General features: G+C 36.3%; 1 protein-coding gene across 1 annotated transcript in view; it reads right to left on the reverse strand.

Annotated features, from left to right (window-relative positions):
• The window catches only part of TRDN (triadin), a 305,883-nt gene that overhangs the window by 77,180 nt on the left and 202,895 nt on the right, over nt 1-25,808 (reverse strand). The window contains 3 exon segments of the mRNA XM_047860375.1: nt 380-427; nt 16,395-16,442; nt 24,733-24,759. Coding sequence (XP_047716331.1) covers nt 380-427; nt 16,395-16,442; nt 24,733-24,759 — 123 coding nt within the window.

The following is a 25,808-nucleotide window of genomic DNA, read 5'->3' on the forward strand; positions in this document are numbered from 1 at the left end:
GTTTTTGCATCAATTGAATTGTGCCATCTTTATTCTTTAAACTATGATCAGTAAGGTGGTGATAAAAGCACAAAGCAAACAGAAAAATGTCTACCAGTTACCCCAGATCATTTCCTTGTTCCCAATCATCTTCAGCATTTCCCCTGATATAATTAAGAAGTCTGTGGAGTTTTCCTGCTCAAAGTTTAGTTATACAAAAGAACAAAAACCCAGATTGCTGCCTCACATCCTCCCTGAAACAGAAAAGCATGCAAGGACAGTGATAGAGAGCAATAGATAGAACGGTTATTGTCTTCCTCCTGTCTGAATCCAGTGCTTTCCTCCTCATGTTGTTGTCTTTCTAAAGAAGATAATGTCAACCTCCTTCATTTTTTTTTACCTTGCTCCACTGTCTTGGTTGTTTTCTCTTCCTTCTTTCCAGGTACAGCTGCAAGGCAGAGATAAGGTTTAAATAAAAGTTCCAGATGGAAATGCTGCTTCTGCTCAAAAATGCATTTTGTAACTCATTCGTTGCCAGCTCTTTCTTCGAAACAAGCTATTTTAGAGTTTTTCAACTTTTCTCATCTCTCTATAAACCAATTGAAACCGATTTCAAATTGAATGTTAAAGAATTAAAGGAAAAAGAAATAATTTCTTGGCTTCTGACTAGTTTTTCCATACCCCTTTCTACTTTCTCCTTTTATACTCTACTTTGATAAACAAGCTCTACAAGGAATTCTACTTGACAGGACTATGATTAATCGATTTACAATCCAGGTTATTGCTGGAGTCATTCAGAGTCTTGAAAATGTCAACTAGATGCTGTTTTAAATTCAAGCTCAACTTAACTTAATCAACTGAAAGGACAGTGTAGTCATGCTTGAGATTCATTTAAATGTTAAATAAAGTCATCCAAAATCACAGGTAACCAAAAGAGAAATAAGATGCTGTTTATCCTGAACTATGCTTTCTTTAAAATTTATTGCTTTCAGTGGACTACTCACTGTCTACCTATTTATACATCAAAACACTAGAAATTATTCACTCAAAATCAGTATACCCCACTGAAATAATTGATTCAAGTAAGGACCTTCAGAGGATACTAGCAGCTGTTTGATGAAGATGAGTGAGGGGACTGAATATTGCCATCACACCCAAGTATCACCCCACAGAGCTGCACGGAGAAAAATGCAACTTTGAAATGAAGCAATGTGGTTGTCACCAACACAACCACTGATAAAACTTAGAACCATTCATTCATAATGGGACATCCGGACATTCTGACTTCTTAATGATATGCAGTGTCACACACTCTGAAGTGTTCTTGCCAAAGCATCCAACTAGTCAACTGGAATCCAGTTAAGCCAAAGATTTAGCTTTCAGTTTAATCAAATACAGTATATAAAAATATATATTGAATAATATTCTGAAGAAATAATCAAAGCAATCAAAAATGTCTACAGTGTAACTGGCCATGATCTTTTCAACAAAAATGTCATGAACCAGAGAAGGGGGGGTAACATAATTTTTTTTTACAGAAACTTGCTAAATTTACTCATTAGTCATAATAGTTTAGTTGTAGACCTTTTTGATTATTTCAAGTAGATAATAATTTCATCAGTAAGTAATGAGTTTTATTCATTACTTTTCTATTCTTGTACATATTATTTCGTTTTCTCACCTTATTTCACTGGCTAAAATATCTATACAATATGTAATAGAAGGGGTAATAACAGACATCCTTGTGTTGTTCTAATTCTCAGTTGGAAATCTTTCCGTTTTTCTCCATTGAGTATGATATTTGCCAATGGTTTGTAGATATCTTATCAGATTAAGGAAGTTTCTTTCTACTCTAGGGACAAATTATATCAAATGCATTTACTATGATGAATGTAATTTCCCTTTATTCTATTAATCTGGTTAATTACATTCATTTTTTTTTAAAGATTGTATTCCCAAAACAAAACCAACTTTAAGACATTTTATCCTTCATGCATATTTTCAGACTTGATCTGCTAATATTTTGTTTAGGCCTATGCTTCTATGTTCACAAAGAAGGTAGCTTGCATGTTTCTTTTTTAGTTCTTGTCAGGTTTTAGCACCGAGGTTATTCTAGCTCCATAAAATAAGTGAATGTTTTCTCTTTTTAGATTCCTGGAAGGTTTAGTGTAAGATTAGTGTCAATTTTTCCTTAAATTCTTGAAAGAATTCACCAGTGAAGCTATCTGACTAGAAATTTCTTTGGGGAAGAATTATTAATTATGGATTCAAAATATGAATCCGTATTTATGGATTTGAATTATGGATTCAAATATGGATTATGGATTCAAAATATGAGTCCATTTATTGGAAAATGTTCTTATTTTTAATTTTCTGTAGGATCTGTAATGATGCCTATTTTTAATTTTCTGATATTGATGTTTGGTGCTTTCTCTTTTTTTCCTAAATAAGTTTTCATAACAGTCTATCAGCTTTGTTAGGTTTTATGGAGACTCTAACTTTGACTGTTTTGCTTTCCCTATTGTACAACTTAATTTACTACTTCATTAGCCTTTATTATTACATTTTTTAATTTCTTTTCCTTCAGCTTTCTTTGGGTTTAATTTTCTGTGTTAAAAAATTATTGGCTTTCTGGATATTCAATTTTCAGATTTTTTACTTTTCTAATGAGTATTGTTTAAGTGCATAAGTTTTACCCTAACACTGTTTAACTGCATCCCAAGTTTCAATGTAATGCTTTTGTCATACATTAGATCAACATATATCCAAAATTTACTGTCATTTTTTTCTTTGATACATGGGATATTTAGAAACGTACTGCTTGAATTTATTACAGTATCTAGCATTGTTCCTAATATAACAAGTGATTAATATATTTTTGCTTAGCAATTAAATGTGCTAATTGACAAACAATATGTCTTAATACGAAATGTTTTGCATTGAGAGGGAAAATCGGTAAGCTTTGGTATTAGTGGTTTTCTAGGAATAGGACTGATTTTAGGTGTAGCCAATAAGATGTGAAGAAAGAGGAGCATAAAATCCTTAGGTATGCATAGAGGAAAGTGAACAAATTAATCTGAAGCAGAGGTTTCCCCAAAGTAGATATGGAATAATCCAAAAATAGAAGAAAGGGCCAATTATAGAAGGCCTTGAATTCCAAACTAGAGTCAGAATTTACTTTATTTACATAAAGGAGCTAGTAAAATGTGTGGTACATTAGTGGAAATGAAACACTGATAATTTGTAATTATAATAAAGCCCATGGGTATATAGTCTTATTCATAATTATTTTGTTCAGAAGACTCATTATAAATATTGTATAGCAAATATGTAGTTTTCAGCTTATTTTATTTTAATCCTTTGAAAAGTAAATATCTCTAAGTAAACAATTTGTGATTTACACAAAAAGAACAAGTTTTCTTTCCAATGATGGGTTCTACATTCATATTAAATAAAGGAGGATAGTCCCCTTTATAGCAGTTTTTGTTACTCAGAAAAGGTCACTGAAAATATTGATTATCTGTACAGAAAATAACACATTTTGCATGAAATGATGATCCTTTCACTTCTACTTCTGATGTAAAATTCATCAAGCCTAATCCTATGGAGAGTAAACTTTAGAAATAAATAGCTCATCTAAGTAAGTGGATTTTCTAACTTCCTGGAATCAAAAGAAGACCTTAATCAATTTCTTTTTCTGTGCTACAGGGTACCTGAAATCTCCTTTGGTCCTGAGAGAAATTCTCTTTGCTCTACATTTGGAAGGGTTTACTTTAGGGTGAAAAGTAGATTTATATTGCACTTCTTCAGAGATCCCAACTAATATAAAGGAAACAAAGCAACTAACACTCTTAGAAAGTAATGCCTGAATTAGGAATAGTCCTGAGCTAAACTATGAGATGGAGAAGTTACTTTCCTGTAGCTGCAGGCTTTTATCATTATTCTCCCCTTCAATTTCCTTCAGGGATCCACTTCTCCAGTACAATTTAATCTCTCCTTTCTTGACCTTAATCACTCTTAAGGCTCTGATGTGTTCCCATTAGCAGTAAGGGCTTGTACATAGGCAATGAAGCTTACTTGGAGATGGGATATATTAGAATCCTGGTAAAAAAAGTGAGGAGTGGTGGAAAAGTATTTATAGTTTGAAAAGTACCCCACATGACATTTATACATTACTTCAGGGATGTAGACCTACAGACTTAGCATAATAAACTATTATTTTCAAGGATATAAGAATGCAATGTTATCTGCCCAAGGGTTGATCAGATTTTAAAGGTAGTGCATAGAGATGTCACTGACTGAAACAACGGAACAAATCATTAATTGTGGAATAAAAAGTCTTACATCTTGGGTACAAAGGTCCTTGGCTATATGTTATAGTGGAGAGACAAGAAAGAGAGGCTTCTCATCAATTCTCAAATGATGCTAATTAATGTATTCACAAGACCATCCTTTCCTTCTACCATGTTTCCTGAATTTTACATCATATTCCTGAATTTGGAATTATGAGCAATATAGTATTTGTTGTAGCATTCAAAGCAGGGAATACTTGAAAATGAAGTTGAGAAGGAATATAAGGGTCAGATCTTGAGGGATTTATGTCATTTTAACAAGGTTGGACTTTATTTCATGGTCAACTTGGAAAAAGACAGTTTTAAATTGAATGACTTGTTCAGTTTTATAACTTTAATAACTTACTATGACTATGGGGAAATTCTGGTAAAATGAATATTAGTGAAATAAAAATAAAGAGCCTAAGGGCAGTAGTGAGTTCATTACAGTGGTTCAAGCAAAAGATAGTGAAGGCTTAAATTAAGATGAAAGTCAGTTATGAATAGGAGGAAATACGTTCAAGAAATATTAAGGAGATAAAATCAGCAGCACTTGGAGATTAATCAGATGAAGTAAAGAAAGATAAAAAATCACCCCCCATTTTCCAGTGAAGTGAAGAGAGATTGTATTTTCACCAATGATAATGAAAAGCAAGTTGGGAAGGAGATACGAAGAATTTAGTTTAAAACAGGTTATATTTGAAGGTGTTTGTTGGACATTTGAACATATAAGTTTGAAATTTGAGGGAAAAAACCTTTTCACAGAGAAGTCCTGAAGTGGCAACATACAACTGGGAATCTTCAGGATATAGGGAAGAATTTCAACCTTGAAAGTGGACATATCTCACAAAGAGAAAATATAAAATGAAAAGTTCAGAGGATTAATAATGGAATCTGGGAACATCAATAATTGAAGGGTCAGCAGAGAAAAAAGAAACACAAGTCACAAATAAAGGTCAGAGGATATGGGGGAGAACCAGGAGGCTATGTTCTCATGATAAGCCAACAAAAGAGAAGCTTAGAGAAAAGATAAAATGGTGAATAAAACTGAGAAGCTTATTATGTGAATGCCAAATGGCTCCTTTGGTTTAGCAATGATAAAATCATCAGCATTATCCAGAACATCAGTGGCACAGTAGAGACAGAAGCCTCATCCTTGCGGGAGCTCAGAAGGGGTGCTAGCATTCCAGTGTCCAGAAGACTGGATAAAATGTGGAGGAGACAAAATGGCAGAGAGGGAAATATTAACCAAAAAAGGAGTTTTGAAATTGAGAATACTATTTCCAAAACAAAATCAATAATGGGAAAGATTATGATACCACAAAAATGCATGGGTGACTGATTAAAGGGGACACAACTGGAGAAGCTCGTCTTGACAAGAACAATAAACACTTTACCTCTGAGATTAAAGGGGAGATGGCTCTAAATTAAACAAGAACACCAAGCTACTAACCTATTTTCCTTTTATTCCAAGCCATTTTCTTCAGCATGATTGCCTGTATGTTTCATTACCTCTTCCCTCAATTTGTCCTTCTTTAGCTTTCAAGTGTGCCATTCCCCTAAAAATGTGTTTATTTTATTTTATTCTATTTTATTATTATTTTCTATTTCAATAGAGAGAGCACACATGAGTGGGTGAGATGGGTAGAGGGAAGGGGAGACAGACAGAGAGAGATAGAGAACCTTAGGCAGGCTCCACTCTCAGGATGGAGTCCAACACAGGGCTCAATCCCACAGCCTTGGGATCATGATCTGAGCCAAAATCAAGAGTCAGATGCTCAACTGACTGAACCACCCAGGTGCCCCAAAAATTCTATTTTAAAAATCAATAATTATCTGCTTGGCAATGACTTGGTGACCTCCACCTTGTCACTAAAATGGTTTATGCTCCTGTGGCGACTATGACATTATACATAATTACAACTATTTTTCTTTAACCTCATCTTTCTAGTCACTTTTTTCTGTCCTTTTTTTTTCTTTGACTTTCCTTGCCCTCTTTCCTCCAAATTCAATGTTCCCTAACACTCCACACCAGCCCTGTTCTCACTCTAGGCCGTCTCTTTCTGACAAGCTCATGGACTCTTAACTGTTTCCACCAGTAATCCCATGCAAAAGACACCCACTTCTATATCTACAGTCTTGCAATTGTCTGAAATTCTAGTTCTATATTTGGAACCACCTATGGGAAGTCACTTGCATGTGCTGCCAGCACTTTAATATGTCTAAAATAAATCTTGCCTTCCTCCCCAAACTACTTCTCATCTTCCTTCTTAATTTTTATAAGAATATCAATAATATTCTTCTAGCACCCAGTCTGAAAACTTATTGTCATTAAATCATTTCTTTTTTCCCTCCCAAAGCTAGTAAGTTGTCAAATTCTATTAATATCCCTCCTTTGCAATCTCATAATTAATACCAGGTCTTAATACATGTCACCTACATTATTGCATCCTACCTACACTACCTCCTCCTAAAGCAAATGTCTGAATGTTATTCCTAAACTTAAATTTTTCATTAACTCCATGTTGCTCATGGAATAGAGTCCAATTTTAAAATTAGGCCTCTTTATAGCATTATTAGCCCAGGTTGTATTAATTCATGCCATATCTGTAACTCTCTTGCCATTCCTCATATACATCCTGAAATTTCCCACCACTGCCTTGTTATTTTACCTGTACCCCGGTTACCCTTCAAACTAATGATTACATAACAAAATTCTATCTGTTATTTAAGACTTAACTCTAAAGTCATCTTAGGTAGTAAATCTTTGCTTTACCCCAGGTACAAATCATTTTTAAACTCCTATGGAAATCTATCTGTATTTATTTCTTACCCTGTTGGCTTTAAACCATAAACTATAATTACGTAGAAAACTTTTATGTGATAGCAAAAAATGAGGTTTAAACAACTTAAATTCCTATTTTTCAGTATTTTAAGTTGTTCAATAACAAGATTAACATCTACATTTTCCCTTAATTCTGTATACAGTGTGTAAACCATAAATATGTGTCAAATGAAAGTAAAAATGATTTGAATACTGCAAAACAAATTTAAGTTGGTAAGATGATATATTGATGACTATATATATATATATATATATATCCCCAAAGAAAATATGACTTAAAATCTGGCTTAAGATCAAACAATTTATACTAGATATATAAATTGGCACATTGCAATTAATTTAAAATAAACTTTTTTTAACTGTGAAAATTTTAAAACAATTGCAAAATTAGTAATTTCCACCTAACATTGCATATACAGTTCCTAGTTCAAACCTCAGTGCAGAAAAACAATTTCCAAAGTTTTGAAAACAAAAATAACCCCTACACAATTTTCTTATTCTACTTATTTTTTTATATGAAATTTATTGTCAAATTGGTTTCCATACAACACCCAGGGCTCATCCCAAAAGGTGCCCTCCTCAATACCCATCACCCACCCTCTCCTCCCTCCCACCCCCCATCAACCCTCAGTTTGTTCTCAGTTTTTAAGAGTCTCTTATGCTTTGGCTGTCTCCCACTCTAACCTCTTTTTTTTTTTCCTTCCCCTCCCCCATGGGTTCCTGTTAAGTTTCTCAGGATCCACGTAAGAGTGAAACCATATGGTATCTGTCTTTCTGTGTATGACTTATTTCACTTAGCATAACACTCTCCAGTTCCATCCATGTTGCTACAAAAGGCCATATTTCATTTTTTCTCATTGCCACGTAGTACTCCATTGTGTATATAAACCACAATTTCTTTATCCATTCATCAGTTGATGGACATTTAGGCTCTTTCCATAATTTGGCTATTGTTGAGAGTGCTGCTATGAACATTGGGGTACAAGTGCCCCTATGCATCAGTACTCCTGTATCCCTTGGATAAATTCCTAGCAGTGCTATTGCTGGGTCATAGGGTAGGTCTATTTTTAATTTTCTGAGGAACCTCCACACTGCTTTCCAGAGTGGCTGCACCAGTTTGCATTCCCACCAACAGTGCAAGAGGGTTCCCGTTTCTCCACATCCTCTCCAGCATCTATAGTCTCCTGATTTGTTCATTTTGGCCACTCTGACTGGCGTGAGGTGATACCTGAGTGTGGTTTTGATTTGTATTTCCCTGACAAGGAGCGACGCTGAACATCTTTTCATGTGCCTGTTGGCCATCCGGATGTCTTCTTTAGAGAAGTGTCTATTCATGTTTTCTGCCCATTTCTTCACTGGGTTATTTGTTTTTCGGGTGTGGAGTTTGGTGAGCTCTTGATAGATTTTGGATACTAGCCCTTTGTCCGATATGTCATTTGCAAATATCTTTTCCCATTCCATTGGTTGCCTTTTAGTTTTGTTGGTTGTTTCCTTTGCTGTGCAGAAGCTTTTTATCTTCATAAGGTCCCAGTAATTCACTTTTGCTTTTAATTCCCTTGCCTTTGGGGAATGTGTCGAGTAAGAGATTGCTACGGCTGAGGTCAGAGAGGTCTTTTCCTGCTTTCTCCTCTAAGGTTTTGATGGTTTCCTGTCTCACATTCAGGTCCTTTATCCATTTTGAGTTTATTTTTGTGAATGGTGTGAGAAAGTGGTCTAGTTTCAACCTTCTGCATGTTGCTGTCCAGTTCTCCCAGCACCATTTGTTAAAGAGACTGTCTTTTTTCCATTGGATGTTCTTTCCTGCTTTGTCAAAGATGAGTTGGCCATACGTTTGTGGGTCTAGTTCTGGGGTTTCTATTCTATTCCATTGGTCTATGTGTCTGTTTTGGTGCCAATACCATGCTGTCTTGATGATGACAGCTTTGTAGTAGAGGCTAAAGTCTGGGATTGTGATGCCTCCTGCTTTGGTCTTCTTCTTCAAAATTCCTTTGGCTATTCGGGGCCTTTTGTGGTTCCATATGAATTTTAGGATTGCTTGTTCTAGTTTCGAGAAGAATGCTGGTGCAATTTTGATTGGGATTGCATTGAATGTGTAGATAGCTTTGGGTAGTATTGACATTTTGACAATATTTATTCTTCCAATCCATGAACAGGGAATGTCTTTCCATTTCTTTGAATCTTCTTCAATTACCTTCATAAGCTTTCTATAGTTTTCACCATACAGATCCTTTCCATCTTTGGTTAGATTTATTCCTAGGTATTTTATGCTTCTTGGTGCAATTGTGAATGGGATCAGTTTCTTTATTTGTCTTTCTGTTGCTTCATTGTTAGTGTATAAGAATGCAACTGATTTCTGTACATTGATTTTGTATCCTGCAACTTTGCTGAATTCCTGTATCAGTTCTAGCAGACTTTTGCTGGAGTCTATCGGATTTTCCATGTATAATATCATGTCATCTGCAAAAAGCGAAAGCTTGACTTCATCTTTGCCAATTTTGATGCCTTTGATTTCCTTTTGTTGTCTGATTGCTGATGCTAGAACTTCCAGAGCTATGTTAAACAACAGCGGTGAGAGTGGGCATCCCTGCCGTGTTCCTCATCTCAGGGAAAAAGCTCTCAGTTTTTCCCCGTTGAGGATGATGTTAGCTGTGGGCTTTTCATAAATGGCTTTTATGATCTTTAAGTATGTTCCTTCTATCCCGACTTTCTCAAGGGTTTTTATTAAGAAAGGGTGTTGGATTTTGTCAAAGGCCTTTTCTGCATCGATTGACAGGATCATATGGTTCTTCTCTTTTTTTTTGTTAATGTGATGTATCACGTTGATTGATTTGCGAATGTTGAACCAGCCCTGCATCCCAGGAATGAATCCCACTTGATCATGGTGAATAATTCTTTTTATATGCCGTTGAATTCGATTTGCTAGTATCTTATTGAGAATTTTTGCATCCATATTCATCAGGGATATTGGCCTGTAGTTCTCTTTTTTTACTGGGTCTCTGTCTGGTTTAGGAATCAAAGTAATACTGGCTTCATAGAATGAGTCTGGAAGTTTTCCTTCCCTTTCTATTTCTTGGAATAGCTTGAGAAGGATAGGTATTATCTCTGCTTTAAACGTCTGGTAGAACTCCCCTGGGAAGCCATCTGGTCCTGGACTCTTATTTGTTGGGAGATTTTTGATAACCGATTCAATTTCTTCACTGGTTATGGGTCTGTTCAAGCTTTCTATTTCCTCCTGATTGAGTTTTGGAAGAGTGTGGGTGTTCAGGAATTTGTCCATTTCTTCCAGGTTTTCCAGTTTGTTGGCATATAATTTTTCATAGTATTCCCTGATAATTGTTTGTATCTCTGAGGTATTGGTTGTAATAATTCCATTTTCATTCATGATTTTATCTATTTGGGTCATCTCCCTTTTCTTTTTGAGAAGCCTGGCTAGAGGTTTGTCAATTTTGTTTATTTTTTCAAAAAACCAACTCTTGGTTTCGTTGATCTGCTCTACAGTTTTTTTAGATTCTATATTGTTTATTTCTGCTCTGATCTTTATTTTTTCTCTTCTTCGGCTGGGGTTAGGCTGCCTTTGCTGTTCTGCTTCTAGTTCCTTTAGGTGTGCTGTTAGATTTTGTATTTGGGATTTTTCTTGTTTCTTGAGATAGGCCTGGATTGCAATGTATTTTCCTCTCAGGACCGCCTTCGCTGCGTCCCAAAGCGTTTGGATTGTTGTATTTTCATTTTCGTTTGTTTCCATATATTTTTTAATTTCTTCTCTAATTGCCTGGTTGACCCACTCATTCGTTAATAGGGTGTTCTTTAACCTCCATGCTTTTGGAGGTTTTCCAGACGTTTTCCTGTGGTTGATTTCAAGCTTCATAGCATTGTGGTCTGAAAGTATGCATGGTATAATTTCAATTCTGGTAAACTTATGAAGGGCTGTTTTGTGACCCAGTATATGATCTATCTTGGAGAATGTTCCATGTGCACTCGAGAAGAAAGTATATTCTGTTGCTTTGGGATGCAGAGTTCTATAAATTTTTTTTTCAACATTTATTTATTTTCGGGACAGAGAGAGACAGAGCATGAACGGGGGAGGGGCAGAGAGAGAGGGAGACACAGAATCGGAAACAGGCTCCAGGCTCTGAGCCGTCAGCCCAGAGCCCGACGCGGGGCTCGAACTCACGGACCATGAGATCGTGACCTGGCTGAAGTCGGACGCTTAACTGACTGCGCCACCCAGGCGCCCCGGGATGCAGAGTTCTAAATATATCTGTCAAGTCCATCTGATCCAATGTCTCATTCAGGGCCCTTGTTTCTTTATTGACCGTGTGTCTAGATGATCTATCCATTTCTGTAAGTGGGGTGTTAAAGTCCCCTGCAATTACCACATTCTTATCAATAAGGTTGCTTATGTTTATGAGTAATTGTTTTATATATTTGGGGGCTCCGGTATTTGGCGCATAGACATTTATAATTGTTAGCTCTTCCTGGTGGATAGACCCTGTAACTATTATATAATGTCCTTCTTCATCTCTTCTTACAGCCTTTAAAGTCTAGTTTGTCTGATATAAGTATGGCTACTCCAGCTTTCTTTTGGCTTCCAGTAGCATGATAAATATTTCTCCATCCCCTCACTCTCAATCTGAAGGTGTCCTCAGGTCTAAAATGAGTCTCTTGTAGACAGGAAATAGATGGGTCTTGTTTTTTTATCCATTCTGATACCCTATGTCTTTTGGTTGGCACATTTAATCCATTTACATTCAGTGTTATTATAGAAAGATACGGGTTTAGAGTCATTGTGATGTCTGTATGTGTTATGCTTGTAGTGATGTCTCTGGGACTTTGTCTCACAGGGTCCCCCTTAGGATCTCTTGTAGGGCTGGTTTAGTGGTGACAAATTCCTTCAGTTTTTGTTTGTTTGGGAAGACCTTTATCTCTCCTTCTATTCTAAATGACAGACTTGCTGGATAAAGGATTCTCGGCTGCATATTTTTTCTGTCTAACACACTGAAAATCTCGTGCCAATTCGTTCTGGCCTGCCAAGTTTCAAAAGAGAGATCAGTCACGAGTCTTATAGGTCTCCCTTTATATGTGAGGGCACGTTTACCCCTTGCTGCTCTCAGAATTTTCTCTTTATCCTTGTATTTTGCCAGTTTCACTATGATATGTCGTGCAGAAGATCGATTCAAGTTACGTCTGAAGGGAGTTCTCTGTGCCTCTTGGATTTCAATGCCTTTTTCCTTCCCCAGTTCAGGGAAGTTCTCAGCTATTATTTCTTCAAAAACCCCTTCAGCACCTTTCCCTCTCTCTTCCTCCTCTGGGATACCAATTATGCGTATATTATTTCTTTTTAGTGTATCACTTAGTTCTCTAATTTTCCCCTCATACTCCTGGATTTTTTTATCTCTCTTTTTCTCAGCTTCCTGTTTTTCCATAACTTTATCTTCTAGTTCACCTATTCTCTCCTCTGCCTCTTCAAGCCGAGCTGTGGTGGTTTCCATTTTGTTATGCATTTCGTTTAAAGCGTTTTTCAGCTCCTCGTGACTGTTCCTTAGTCCCTTGATCTCTGTAGCAAGAGATTCTCTGCTGTCCTGTATACTGTTTTCAAGCCCAGCGATTAATTTTATGACTATTATTCTAAATTCACTTTCTGTTATATTATTTAAATCCTTTTTGATCAGCTCATTAGCTGTTGTTATTTCCTGGAGATTCTTCTGAGGGGAATTCTTCCGCTTGGTCATTTTGGATAGTCCCTGGCGTGGTGAGGACCTGCAGGGCACTTCCCCTGTGCTGTGGTATAACTGGAGTTGGTGGGCGGGGCCGCAGTCAGACCTGATGTCTGCCCCCAGCCCACCACTGGGGCCACAGTCAGACTGGTGTGTGCCTTCTCTTCCCCTCTCCTAGCGGAGGGATTCACTGTGGGGTGGCGTGGTCTGTCTGGGCTACTTGCACCCTGCCAGGCTTGTGATGCTGGGGATCTGGCGTATTAGCTGGGGTGGGTAGGCAAGGTGCACAGGGGCAGGAGGGGCAGGCTTAGCTCGCTTCTCCTTAGGTGATCCACTTCAGGAGGGGCCCTGTGGCAGCGGGAGGGAGTCAGATCTGCTGCCGGAGGTTTGGCTCCGCAGAAGCACAGAGTTGGGTGTTTGCATGGAGCGAGCAAGTTCCCTGGCAGGAACTGGTTCTCTTTGGGATTTTGGTTGGGGGATGGGCAGGGGAGATGGCGCTGGCGAGCGCCTTTGTTCCCCACCAAACTGAGCTCTGTCGTCAGGGGGCTCAGCAGCTCTCCCTCCCTTTGTCCTCCAGCCTTCCCACTTCCCTAGCAGATCTGTTAACTTATGACCTCCCAGACGCTAAGTCGCGCTTGTTGTGGGAACACAGTTCGTCAGGCCCCTCTGCTTTTGCAAGCCAGACTCGGGGGCTCTGCTTGGCTGGCGAGCCGCCCCTCCGCCCCGGCTCCCTCCCGCCAGTCCGTGGAACGCACACTGCCTCGCCGCCCTTCCTACCCTCTTCCATGGGCCTCTCGTCTGTGCTTGGCTCCAGCGACTCCGTTCTGCTAATCCTCTCGCGGTTTTCTGGGTTATTTAGGCAGGTGTAGGTGGAATCTAAGTGATCAGCAGGACGCGCGGTGAGCCCAGCATCCTCCTACGCCGCCATCTTCCTTCAATCCCTTATTCTACTTATTTTTGAAAAGACTACAAGTTGAACATCTTGTAAAATATGCTAACTGTTGTGGAGATTAGGGGCTAAATCCATGATGAAACAGTATCTATTGTTTTGTGTGGCTGATTGTCAGTGAGGGTGTAGGGGACAGAAAAACTAGTTGACAAATGAATGAAGTATATGTTGACTTCTATTTTTTGTAAGTTGTTAAATTGGAAAAGCACTACCTGAATTTCCATTTATTTATGACAGCTTTGGAAGGATCACTTGCTTCTGCCATGCTGTGGTTGCAGGCAAACCCAATGTGCAGAATCATATTTAAGTTAAGAATTGAGGCATGAGACCTAAGATTTACTAGAAGCAAAGTAATTGGTGCAATAGTTTATTTTCATAAAAAGATTAGTTATTTTTTTTCATTTCACTCTAAGTCTAGCAATCAGGTCTACTTAACCCCAACCGAAATGTTTGGCAATACTATAAACTCAGGGACCATTTTTGGTTGAAGTTCCCAGTGAGTTAACAAAGTGAAGGTTCAGTCCCAGTTAAATATCTTTGTTCACTCCAATTTGATCTGATTGGACTCAAACTATGTGTGTTTGTATTTCAATCCTAAATATCCAGGCTCCAAGTAATTGAGAGTCTGTGCAGGGCTCAACCTCCAAGTAGTTGAATCTTTCCTTGTTTTTTTTTAGTTTATTTTTTAGTTTTTTAAACATTTTTATTTATTTTTCAGAGACAGAGAGAGAGTATGAGAGGAGGAAGGGAAGAGAGAGAGGGAGACACAGAATCCGAACCGGGGTCTAGGCTCTCAGCTGTCAGCAGAGAGCCCGACATGGGGCTCGAACCCATCACCTGTGAAATGATGACTTGAGCCGAATTCGGACACTTAACCGACTAAGCCACCCAGGTGCCTCAAATCTTCTCTTCTTAACTCTGTCTCCAGACTGCCTTTCATAATGAGGAATTTCCTAAGGCTCTATATTTGAAATCTAATTCCAAATGAAACCCCATTAGCCTCACTCTTGGCTACCAATTCTGAACCACAACTTTGCCTTGCTTTTGTTCTTGCTTTTAACACATATCCATATGCTGGTGTCATATTCACTTCCTGGACCCATGTACACTTGTACCCTTCCCTATATTAATGACTTTTCCTGAATCTATAGACCTTCAGCCTTTTCATGATACCATGGCATCATCCTTTCTGAAACAAGCAAGTATTACCCACATTCCACTTAATGCCAACAAGGAAAACTGATTTGAAAATAAGACACCACAAAAGAATGAGATACATTAAAGTGACTTCGATGATTTATGGCTCTATCACTTAGGACACATTGATACTGAGCTAAATTTACTTCAATCACTTATCAAGAATAGTTTAGGTTATTAGAAAAAGATATAATTAGGAAACATTTTATTCCTATGTGTGGTAAATTTAGAATAATAAATAGAACTGTATTTAAGAGAAGGCATCCATTAATTTCAGTAACTCTAGCTTCTAATTATTACTTTACAAAAATTTATATCTTTTCTTAAAGTATTCTTTATCTAATTTTTGTCTTAGACATACATATGTATACTAATTTATACATTAATTTATATATTAATTAAATATAGTAATTTATATTATGGTTTATTAACTAATATATAAATGTATATTATATTAATTTATGTCCATGTATTCGTTTATATTCATATATATAATATATATTTATATTCACATATATAAATATATATTATATATATGAATATAAATGTGTGAGTGTATGTTAAGTATATATATATGAATATAATATGTGTGAGTGTATGTTAAGTATAAGGTTGTTAAATTGTCTCTTGAGATACTTCTGAAAACATTGGATATATTGCTGACTTCATTTCTATTTGTAAAGAAGAATCACAAATTGTAGAATTGTTCCAGATTATTTTGAATAGGGAATATGTAAAACTTTTCTTCATGATGATTACTTTTAATGTATATTACTGTTTTAAACATGTTATTTAAATGTCTCCTAAAAGGCATCAAAATTCATATATGTAGGCCTCTGATTAGATATGACAAGAGAAATAACTTTGAAAACTTAAATCCCTAACTTCCCAATATTTTTTAGAGCAAAATATCCCCAAGTGAGCATTTCAATTTAATATTTTCTAATTTAATATTATGCAAGCACAAAGTGAACATTGTTCACATAAGCTCTACTAGTCCATATTTCATTTGTTCAAGCCCTGTCTTCCTAAGGCAGTATATTGAACTTGAATACTCTCCAGATGATTGGGATCCTGTTCAGCTTGAATAGCAGCATTTCTTCAATTTTTTGAAAACTAACTTGCAAGTGGACTATAATTACTCATTTTAGTTTATGACCTTAAAGAAGTGAAACCATTGGCACTAGAACACTGAACACAAAAGCCTTGTTAACATGGATACCATAAATCTTATGCACAGTGGGTTTGTTTCTGTGTCAATGAAATAGCAAAATCAATAAATTAGACCTCTTTTATAAGCACCGAACAATACATTAAGTTAGGAACCTTAGCAGAAATAAGCTATAGCCATGACATCTTTTTCTTCAAGCTGCATTTACCTTTTTTAGTTGAGGCAGCACCAGCCTCTTCTTTGGCTCGTTCAGTTTCTGCAAATTCAGATATTAAAGAATGAGAAATGGATATCAGAGATGCCAGGTCGATATCTTATGGTATTGTAAGTCAGACAAGACTAAAAGTGCCCAAAAGATAAAATATGTGTGGCGCCTGAGAGCAAAGCAAGCAGCAAAGAAGAGCCACTCTATAAAGTACTTACATATTTTTAAAGTAATGAACTCTCTTATCTCTCCCACATACTGCTCTGCCGTATTAAATTTTAATGCCTATGTAAGTAGTGGCCATAAAACAAGGTGGCTTATTTCACAAAATACACTGGAATACTAATTAGTTTATATTCAAATGTAAAATGATGTATGAGTTGTGTGGAAGAGGACTTTTTCGCTTAGCCTTTAATTATGGGGATGGCAAGCAGTATTTGATCTCAATCAATTAGCTCTATATTATAAAAGATTAGCTGTAATATTATGGAAAATTCCATTTGAATATTGCTTGGAGAGAGAGAAAATTTTTTAAAGGCCAAAGTGGCCTCCTGTGATTTCTCATGTAGTTTATCTGGTGTGGAATATAAGAGAGCTGTCTGGAAGACATAATCTGAAATGCTGGTCCTAGTACAAAATTTTGGACCTCGAATCATAGCTAATTGAAAGAACTTTCTCCAGTCTATAGGAAAATAACAAAAATAACAATGAACTGGTGAATATTTACAAATATTTATTCATTTTACTGACTTTTTATTTTTTGATGTTGTTCTCCTTGGCCACCTGTATGTTTATGTTTACTTTTATTTTCATTAGATGTGTACGTATCCCCCTCACTCATATGCACTCAGCAGCTGAGCTCTAGGAACAACCACACAACAGGACTCTTCATGCCCCCTCTCCGTCCATCCTTATGCCATAGACCTTGGGCTGTGAGAAAGATCAGATGTCAGAAGAGGCCTTCACATCATGTTCAGGCTTCAATTCTACCATATTAGATATCATGAGCTTTGCAATTTGAGAAGTCATGTAAATAACCTCTTCCAGGCTGTCTTAAGACCCTGAGCTCCAGGACTATGCAGACCCCTGGCTGTTGTACACCTTCCAGATAAAGACTTTACACTAGTGGTTCTCAAACTTCAGCATGCATCTGAGTCACCCCGTGGGCTGTTAAAACTCAGACACAGCCCAGATGGTTTGTGATTCAAAGAGTCTAGGGCATGTCCTGAGAATTTACATTTCTAATCATTTCCCAGGTGATGCTTATGCCTTTGGTCCAGACCATAGTTTGGAAACTGATTACCATATATCCCCTAAGAGACCATCAAGCTGAATCCTTCTGTGATCCCCATTTGTGTTTACCTCAGTTACCACCATGAACCTAGGCTTCTGGCAGAAAACAGAGTTCACATTTCTCCTAAAAACAGATCCTTACCAAAGTCCTTCCAACTCTCCACTACAGTATATGCAACAGTATCCTCAGCCCCTATTCAGAGCATGAGCTTTGCTGTCTTCTTTTAACCACCCCCTAGCTACCTAAGGCCTCTGCAACTCTGCAAGCAGTCTTCTAAAATGGAGAATGTTTGTTTTCCCAACCCTTACATACCAAAGTGTCTATTATTTCTCAATGGTTGTTATCTCCTGGCTTTCCGTAAATCTCATTTCCTTTGAAGTGTACACTATCAGTTTGTATCTGGCTTGATCCCTCCTCTTATTGTCATTATTGACCTTATACTCTAGCACCATCCCTCATTGAGTATTTTTGCACATAGTTGTCTTCCTCTACTATTGTGAGATTTCATTAAGAACCACTCTCAAACACGGTTGAGCATTAGAATAAGTTGGGGGCTATTACAAGTCTATGGGTGTCAGATGTAGTAGGTCTATGGTGAGCTATAGAGTTTTGAAAGCTTTGAGATTCTGAGTTAATGGATCTGAAAGGAGCCCTGGGTATTCATATATTTGGAAGCTTTCCAAGGTACTCTAATATTTAACTAGGATTGGGAGTCATACACACAGTTCATATGTATGCTTTATCTCTCATTTCCTTGACCTCCTCACTTAAAACAAGATTCCTGCCCCCTACCAACATACTCTTGGACTTTGCTTCCAAAACTTTGATCCCCCAAATCCTATTCTCTGGCACCATTCTTCATTTTACAGCTCACTTACTCAAGAATCTTTTCCAAATAAGGGCACCTGGGTGGCTCAGTCAGTGAAGCATCCGAATTCAGCTCAGGTCATGATCTAGCAGTTCATAAATTCAAGCCCTGAATCAGGCTCTGTGCTAACAGCTTAGAGCCTGGAGCCTGCTTCAGATTCTGTGTCTCCTTCTCTTTCTGCCTCTCCCCTGTTCACACTCTGTCGCTCTCTCTCAAAAATAAACATTAAAATTTTTTTTAAAAAGAACCTTTTCCAAATGGTATCTGACTCCATCAATACTTTTGTTCTTTTGACCTTACCCCTTTTTCACTGCTCCTGCTCATTAGTCTTATCAATATTTAAATGAGCCATGGTTAAATCATTCACTTAGTGATCTGCTTTTACAGTTACCAGCAGTTTCTCAGGCTGCTTTTAAACTGTTCGGTGGCTAAAAACACCAGAAATTTATTCTTTCAAAGTTCTGGAGGCAAGAAGTCCAAAATTAAGGTGCTGTCAGGGCCATACTCTGAAGCTATCTTGGAACTCTCATAGAAAGAATCCTTCCTTGCCTCTTGCTAGCTTCTGGTGGTTATTGGCAGTCCTTGGCATTTACTGATTTATAGCTGCCTCACCCCAATTCCTCCTTTTCTGTTCATATGATTCTCCTCCCTCTGTACGAATTTGTGCATCTCCAAATCTTCCTCTCCTTCTAAAGACACCAGTCATTGGATTCAGGGCCCACTCTAATCCGTATGACCTCATCCTAACTTGATTCAATCACACTCATAGGTACCGACTTAGGACTTTAGGATATCCTTTGCAGTGACACAATTCAGCCCATGACACCCTCAAAACACAAAACTACTTTATGTCTGCCACCTGAGCAGCCATCCAAACTTGAGGAAGTCCCTACTCCTGCTTCAGGTCTCACTTGAGTTGTCACATTTCAGTAGTTAAGGGGAGTGTTCAACACTGATCAGCAATACTAGCACAGACCTATGGAAATTGTTTTCCCATTCTAGACAACTGGTTCATGCCTTCTCTCCCCTCCTCAAACTTCCAATATCCTGCAGTGTAGAGGCAAGCTGCTGTTGAGAAATTCAGGGAGAAAATAAAAGCAGACTACACTACCTCCTGTTTTCACCACCTCACCAGCACATACCTGCGCCATTTGTTTTCCTTTCAATCCCAAAGGATGATGGGTCCCCACCCCAATTTAATACCAGTCCATCCTGCCTCCCTTCTCCTTCTGCCAAGTCAAGGTCTTTTTCTTGCAAATATTGCTTCTATCTGCTACCTCATCAGTTTTCCACCTCAGTGACACTTTCACATCAGTTCAAAAACATAATATGTCACTCTTTATAACTGCAGACAACCACATCCTTCACTTCTATACACCTCCCATCTCAGTTGCCTCCTCTCTCTGTGGTCCATCACAGCCTCCAGGGAGTTGTGACAGTGTCACCAATTCTGTTTTCTCACTCTGTTTTTTTAAAACTTGACTAATTATGAAAAATATTATATAAATGAAAGATACAAAAGCATATAACATATGTGCGCACTTTAATGAATGGTAATAAAAAATGCATACCTTTGTAACATCCAGCAAGCTTAAGAAATAAAATATCACCAAAGCTTGTGAAACCTCTTACTCATTCCACTACCTCATGCTTTTTCCTTCATCTCAGAATTATTATTGTCCTAAATTTTATATTAATCATTTTCTTATTTTTTAACACAGTTGTTTATTACATGTACTTACCTCTAAACAAAGACAAGACCATTTTTCATAGATTGAACTATATTGTTTAGTGAGATAACTTTATAAATATTGATTTATATTGTTTAATTCTTGTAATTTGCTTCTTCAAAACATCATGTTGAGATGCAGTGTTAAAATAGTCACAAACAGAGGCTCTTAGACTGGGGTAGCTCTAGCGATTTTGGTGGCTTATAGAAATAAACCAAAGCCAGAGTCTTCTAGATTTTTCTGGAATCTGAGAAACTAAAACTCAAGAGCAACTATCATGACATCCAAATAACTAAACCTTCCCAAACAAAGCAAACATTTAAGTTACAGCCAATTAAATCACTTCTTTGTTTTGCTTCTGTGTATTCTTAAACCTCTGCCCTAGATCCTGCCTATGGAGTACCCTTAACTAGTTTTCATTTTTGGCACTGCTTCAAAATCTTTGTTTAACTTTTTATGGAAGCCATGTTGACATGAGTAGCTGTGGCTGATTAATTTTAACTGCTGTACAGTATTCCACTATATGTACATTCTAATAATTATATATTCATCCTTCTGCCAATGGACATTAGGTCATGTCTGATTTTTGTGCTGTTATAAATAATCCTGCTTTAAACATTCCCACACATGTCTCCTGGTGCACATGTTGAAGAATTTTCTTAGAAGTGAAATCATTAGTTCATAGCATTTTCTCATGTTTAATTTTTCCAGATAAATGCCACAATGTTCCCCCAAATTTTACATTCATACCAACAGTGTATGGTGAGTTTCCATTGTTTCATATGATTACTGTTCCCAGAATAATAATTTTCCTCTTTTTTGGTCAATCTGGCACATGTCCAATAGTATCCCATTGTGCTTCTAATTAAAATTCCATTATACTAAGAGACTAAACATCTTTTGATATGCTTATAAAACATTTGTGGGCTTTTTTTGATGCTTACTTATATCTTTTTACCCATTTTTTTTGTCCACTGTTCTATCAATGTCTTGTATTCATTTTTAAAGTTATTTAATTTTTGCTACTCACTTCTTGTTACTTATGTGTGCTACAAATATTGTTTCCAAGTGTGTAGCTTGTATTTTGTTAGTATTGTATTAGTACTATTTTGAATTTATTCAGTCAGCCTTGTCTGTAATTTGAGTTGTGATATTATAATTTATTATCAAAATTGAGCAAGTGAAAGGAAGTGCTAATAATAATTATTCATATGAATATGAATATGAATATTAAGACTGTCTTCACCAATTGACATGCATGGTCATACATGTCATGCAGTCTGTGTTCTAGACACACCTTATTGACATCAGAGCTATTGTTCAGGTCCATAGATATTTTCCCCCCGTAACTTCCATTACAGAGTAGGTAACTGATTCCCAAAAGCCATGCCACTTTTCTAACTAATGTAAATTGTCCCCAAGTACTCTTCTAATAGTATACACCTAATGGATTCAAAAGGGACTTTTTTCCCCCTTTTTTTAAAAGCAATTTCTACACCCAATGTGGAGCTCAAACTCATACCCCCAAAGTCAAAAGTCACATGCTCCACTGACTGAGCCAGTCAGGTGTCCCAAAGGAACTTTACTTTTAAATTCTGTGTATTGGTTTCTCCTGAAGAATCTTGACATGTATTAGTAGATCAAGAGATAATCATCTGACTCACACATTTAGGTATTGAAGTGTAGTTAAGGTAATAAAGACAGTTAGGCTTGGTGGCTGAGCACACACAAGTCAAATGCAGTGCTAAGATCAAAGGAAGAAAAATGCATGACTATTGACACTTCAATTAAAATTACTTAAAAAAATTAAAAATGACTGGACTTTGGAGCCTTTTTTGCTCAAAATTCAGATTGACCAGAGGCTGGAAGAACATGCACACAGAATACATGATCAGAGCCCTGTGGTCCTTGATACGAAGAAGGAAGTAATATATAGATGTGTTTCCAAGGTCTTGAGGCACATTGGTCACTGAAGTGTTCTTGGAGGGAAAAAAAGGATATGATGTGGTCAAATATAGTTGCTAAGCATTGTGTACTGCATTTCCTCTTGAAGATTCACCAAGGAGAACATTAAAGACCTGAAATGACCTAGGGCTTAAAAATCTACTTATTTGGATCTTTTCCTGTTTGGAAATGGCTAATCATATTGTCAACTCCTATGTTGCTATCCAGCATGTGGGAAAGCAGCTACAATGGACTGCAGAGAAGGGAACTGGGTGTGTTGAAGCATTTTTGTATGTCCTATGATAAAAGAATTTGTGTTGACTTGCAGAAATTGTAAATCTAGGTTTGGCATGCCTGCTAAGTCCAAGACAGTCTTCTTCTACCCACATAACCCCTGACACATAACTTTATATAGAGAGGTATTAAGTGCCCCTCCATAGTACTACCTTCTAGAATTTGAAATATTTTGTTTCCTTCAAGTTCATGGTACAATGACGACCTCCACCATGAACTAAGAGAGCTCCCGAGTTTGTCTGTGTCCTCCAGTATTTTTCCTACAGTGATTTTGATTTCCTCCGGCACCTAGAACAAATAGTTCCACACCACAAATTCAACCAACATTCTAGTTATTTCCTGGAATGAAGTGTTAATGACCAGCTACCTTTTATTTTTCGATGGACTTGCACTAACCCTGTCAATCTCACCTCTCCTTTTTAATTCAACACCAAGCAATTGTATCATATAAATATTTAATTTATGTTAATTAAACTATACATCTCACTCTCATTTGCTCTCATAACTTAGGATACCATAAATCATATCCCAAATGTTTAGGTTATATACAAAAAACTATGTGCACCATATTATATGAGGAATTTTCAAGAGTATTTGTAATGAAGAGCAATCTTTACCTTAGGCAATAAAGTTATTGCCTACAATAAAGTAATGGCCTACTGTGCATAGCAGATGTGTAAAAATTCTTCTGTTGTATGGTTTCAAGACCGAAAAGCAACTCTTAGTTGAATAAATGGATGGTCACACTGTTAGTAGAGAATTTAAGCAATTTATGAATTATCTGTAATTAATTTTTGTATTGAGCAATAATGCCCATGTCAAGTCTAAATTTTTCAACTGTATGAAGAGTTGAGTATTAATTCTTTTGAAACTTTTATATTGGGTCTAAGATGATTTAGCAACTTAATTTGCTAATTTCCTGCAAAAGATGCTGATCTCTTCAAAACTTGATTGGATAGTGTGCCTCATAGATAGCAGAACTTAACAGGGCTGTTTTATTGCAAATCAACATTTTTATCTATATGTCACATTTTTCTGGGAAGAAAATGTTCATTTTTAGCATAGTCTTCAATCTAACATTCTCTACCAGTGCTGCAAAATTATCAGTTTTGTTTTATATATTTTCTTGATTATGCATTTCTACAGACTAAGTATTAGCATGCTGAAGATTCCATAATACAGAGTTCCAATCAGCTTTACATTCAACTAAAAATTTTCATGAAAATATAAATAGAATTTTAGGTTCATGTTACACCTCTCAATCAAAGTCTGTAATGTCTATATAAACACTTCCAACTGTAATTTTTTTAAAAGACATGCCCACCAAGTTACTCTCCATTATATTTCTAATTTTTCTCTGATATATCCACCAATGAAATACTTTATCTCAAAATCCTGGCACTAAATAAAACATGCATTTGTTTTATATATTAATACCATACCTATGCAGCTCCAAACCAAATGAAAAATATAATTATATTTATATCATGTGAAGAACTTAAGTTTGACAGTAAGTCCTGTATATCAATCTTAGAGAAGTTAAAGTATATTTTTTCTGAAATCAAATATATGTCCTTATGCCTAAAATAACTTTCATTAATGACAATCTGTTAAGTACTTCATACAATTGAGAAAAACCATCAAAGACACCAGCATTTATCCCTAGCATGGAGTGAAAGCTACTATTGATGCAAATGTCATGGTATATTATAGTTATCTGTTAATATTCATAATCTGAAGATATAAACCCTAAAAGGAAATTATGATTTTATAAGAGCAATAGTTAAAGTTGTTGGAGGCTTCATTTCATTCAAGACACAATGTCTTTCACTGGTAGACAAATTATGTTGCCTGTTGGTTCGATCAAGTGATTAATTGTTAGGAAAATTAAGTCTGATGTGTTTAAGAAACTGAAGAGATCACTTATTCTGCAAAATAAGAAACAAAAATTATGAACCACTCAAAAAGGAGTTATGATCTGGAGAAATTAACATTTACAAATGAAAATAAATTTTAAGAAGAATAAATTCACAGAAAAGGGAAGTTTGAATAATTATGTATATTATTTCAGCACAACAATTATTAAAATCAAGAAACATTTGGTAAGCCAGCTTCAAAAATTAGCATTAGCATTGTCTATAAGCAGAAAACTTAAATTAGTAAGCTGGTGAAGTATGCTCTTTCTGTTATTTTAAGTTTTATTCAACATACTTGCTTTTATTTGCTTTTCACTTGGAGCTGTTAAAGACAAGAAATAATAAAATCTAAATTAATTACAAGTCCACTGTCTCTAACATAGTTTTAAGGTTATTTAAATTTTTTAAAAGACTATAACCTTGGAAACTAAGGAAATACAGGTCTGCGAAGGAGAAAATTCCACACTGTTCCATTTTCTTTTATATATTATAAATAGATGCCATGAACATAGATATTTTTTATACTTATATATCTTCTCCCAACACAGAATGTTCACTCACAACTTATTCATTTTGTTTTGCATTTTAAATTAGCTAAGAATCTGATTGTTTTTACATACAAGTCAATGCATTTTACTTCAAGTGATATGAAAAGAACATAGTGAATTGATAAATTATCCAATGGTTTCAATTTTTAAAATACAGCTAATTACTGCAAAGCTGCTACACTGTAATCATACCCTGAAATGAACAGATAATGATTTCAAGCAATTTAAGTTACTGTATTTTGTCAAGTTTAATATTAGACAATAATGGTTAGCTATTAAAACTCTTGAAACTCATTACACCCATAGTCATTCTCTGTTTCTCCAGGATTATATTTTATATATTTACATGATATATACTTTATTTTAGTTTTCTGCATATGTGCATAAATAAGAATATGTGTTATGGCCTACTTGTGGAAATGTTAATACTCTGTTCTCTGTAAGGTAAACAAAACAATTCCTTCCCAAAGGATAAGTAATATCAACATTAATGTGAAATGGTGAAGTATGTGATCATTTCATCTTGGAAATTATTTAAACCTCATTCCCATTTAATTTTTTAATGTGATTATTCTATTTGGTGTTGCTCATTTCATGCAATAAACCATTATCAAGTGCCTACTGTGTGCCTGGCATTAAAATAAGCACTCTAATTTCTGACCATATGTTAAGTGTTATTATAAAGGAAAGAGGATGATGCTATGGAAACTAGTTGGAGGAAGAACTAAATGGATTTGGGTTGTCTGAGGAAGTTTTACAAACTTAGAAGAATAAGAAGTATAGCTTTGAACCTGGGTTTTCTGTGGTCTGTGTTGGAGGGTAG

The sequence above is a fragment of the Prionailurus viverrinus genome, chromosome B2 (assembly GCF_022837055.1).
Source record: "Prionailurus viverrinus isolate Anna chromosome B2, UM_Priviv_1.0, whole genome shotgun sequence".
NCBI lineage: Eukaryota > Metazoa > Chordata > Mammalia > Carnivora > Felidae > Prionailurus > Prionailurus viverrinus.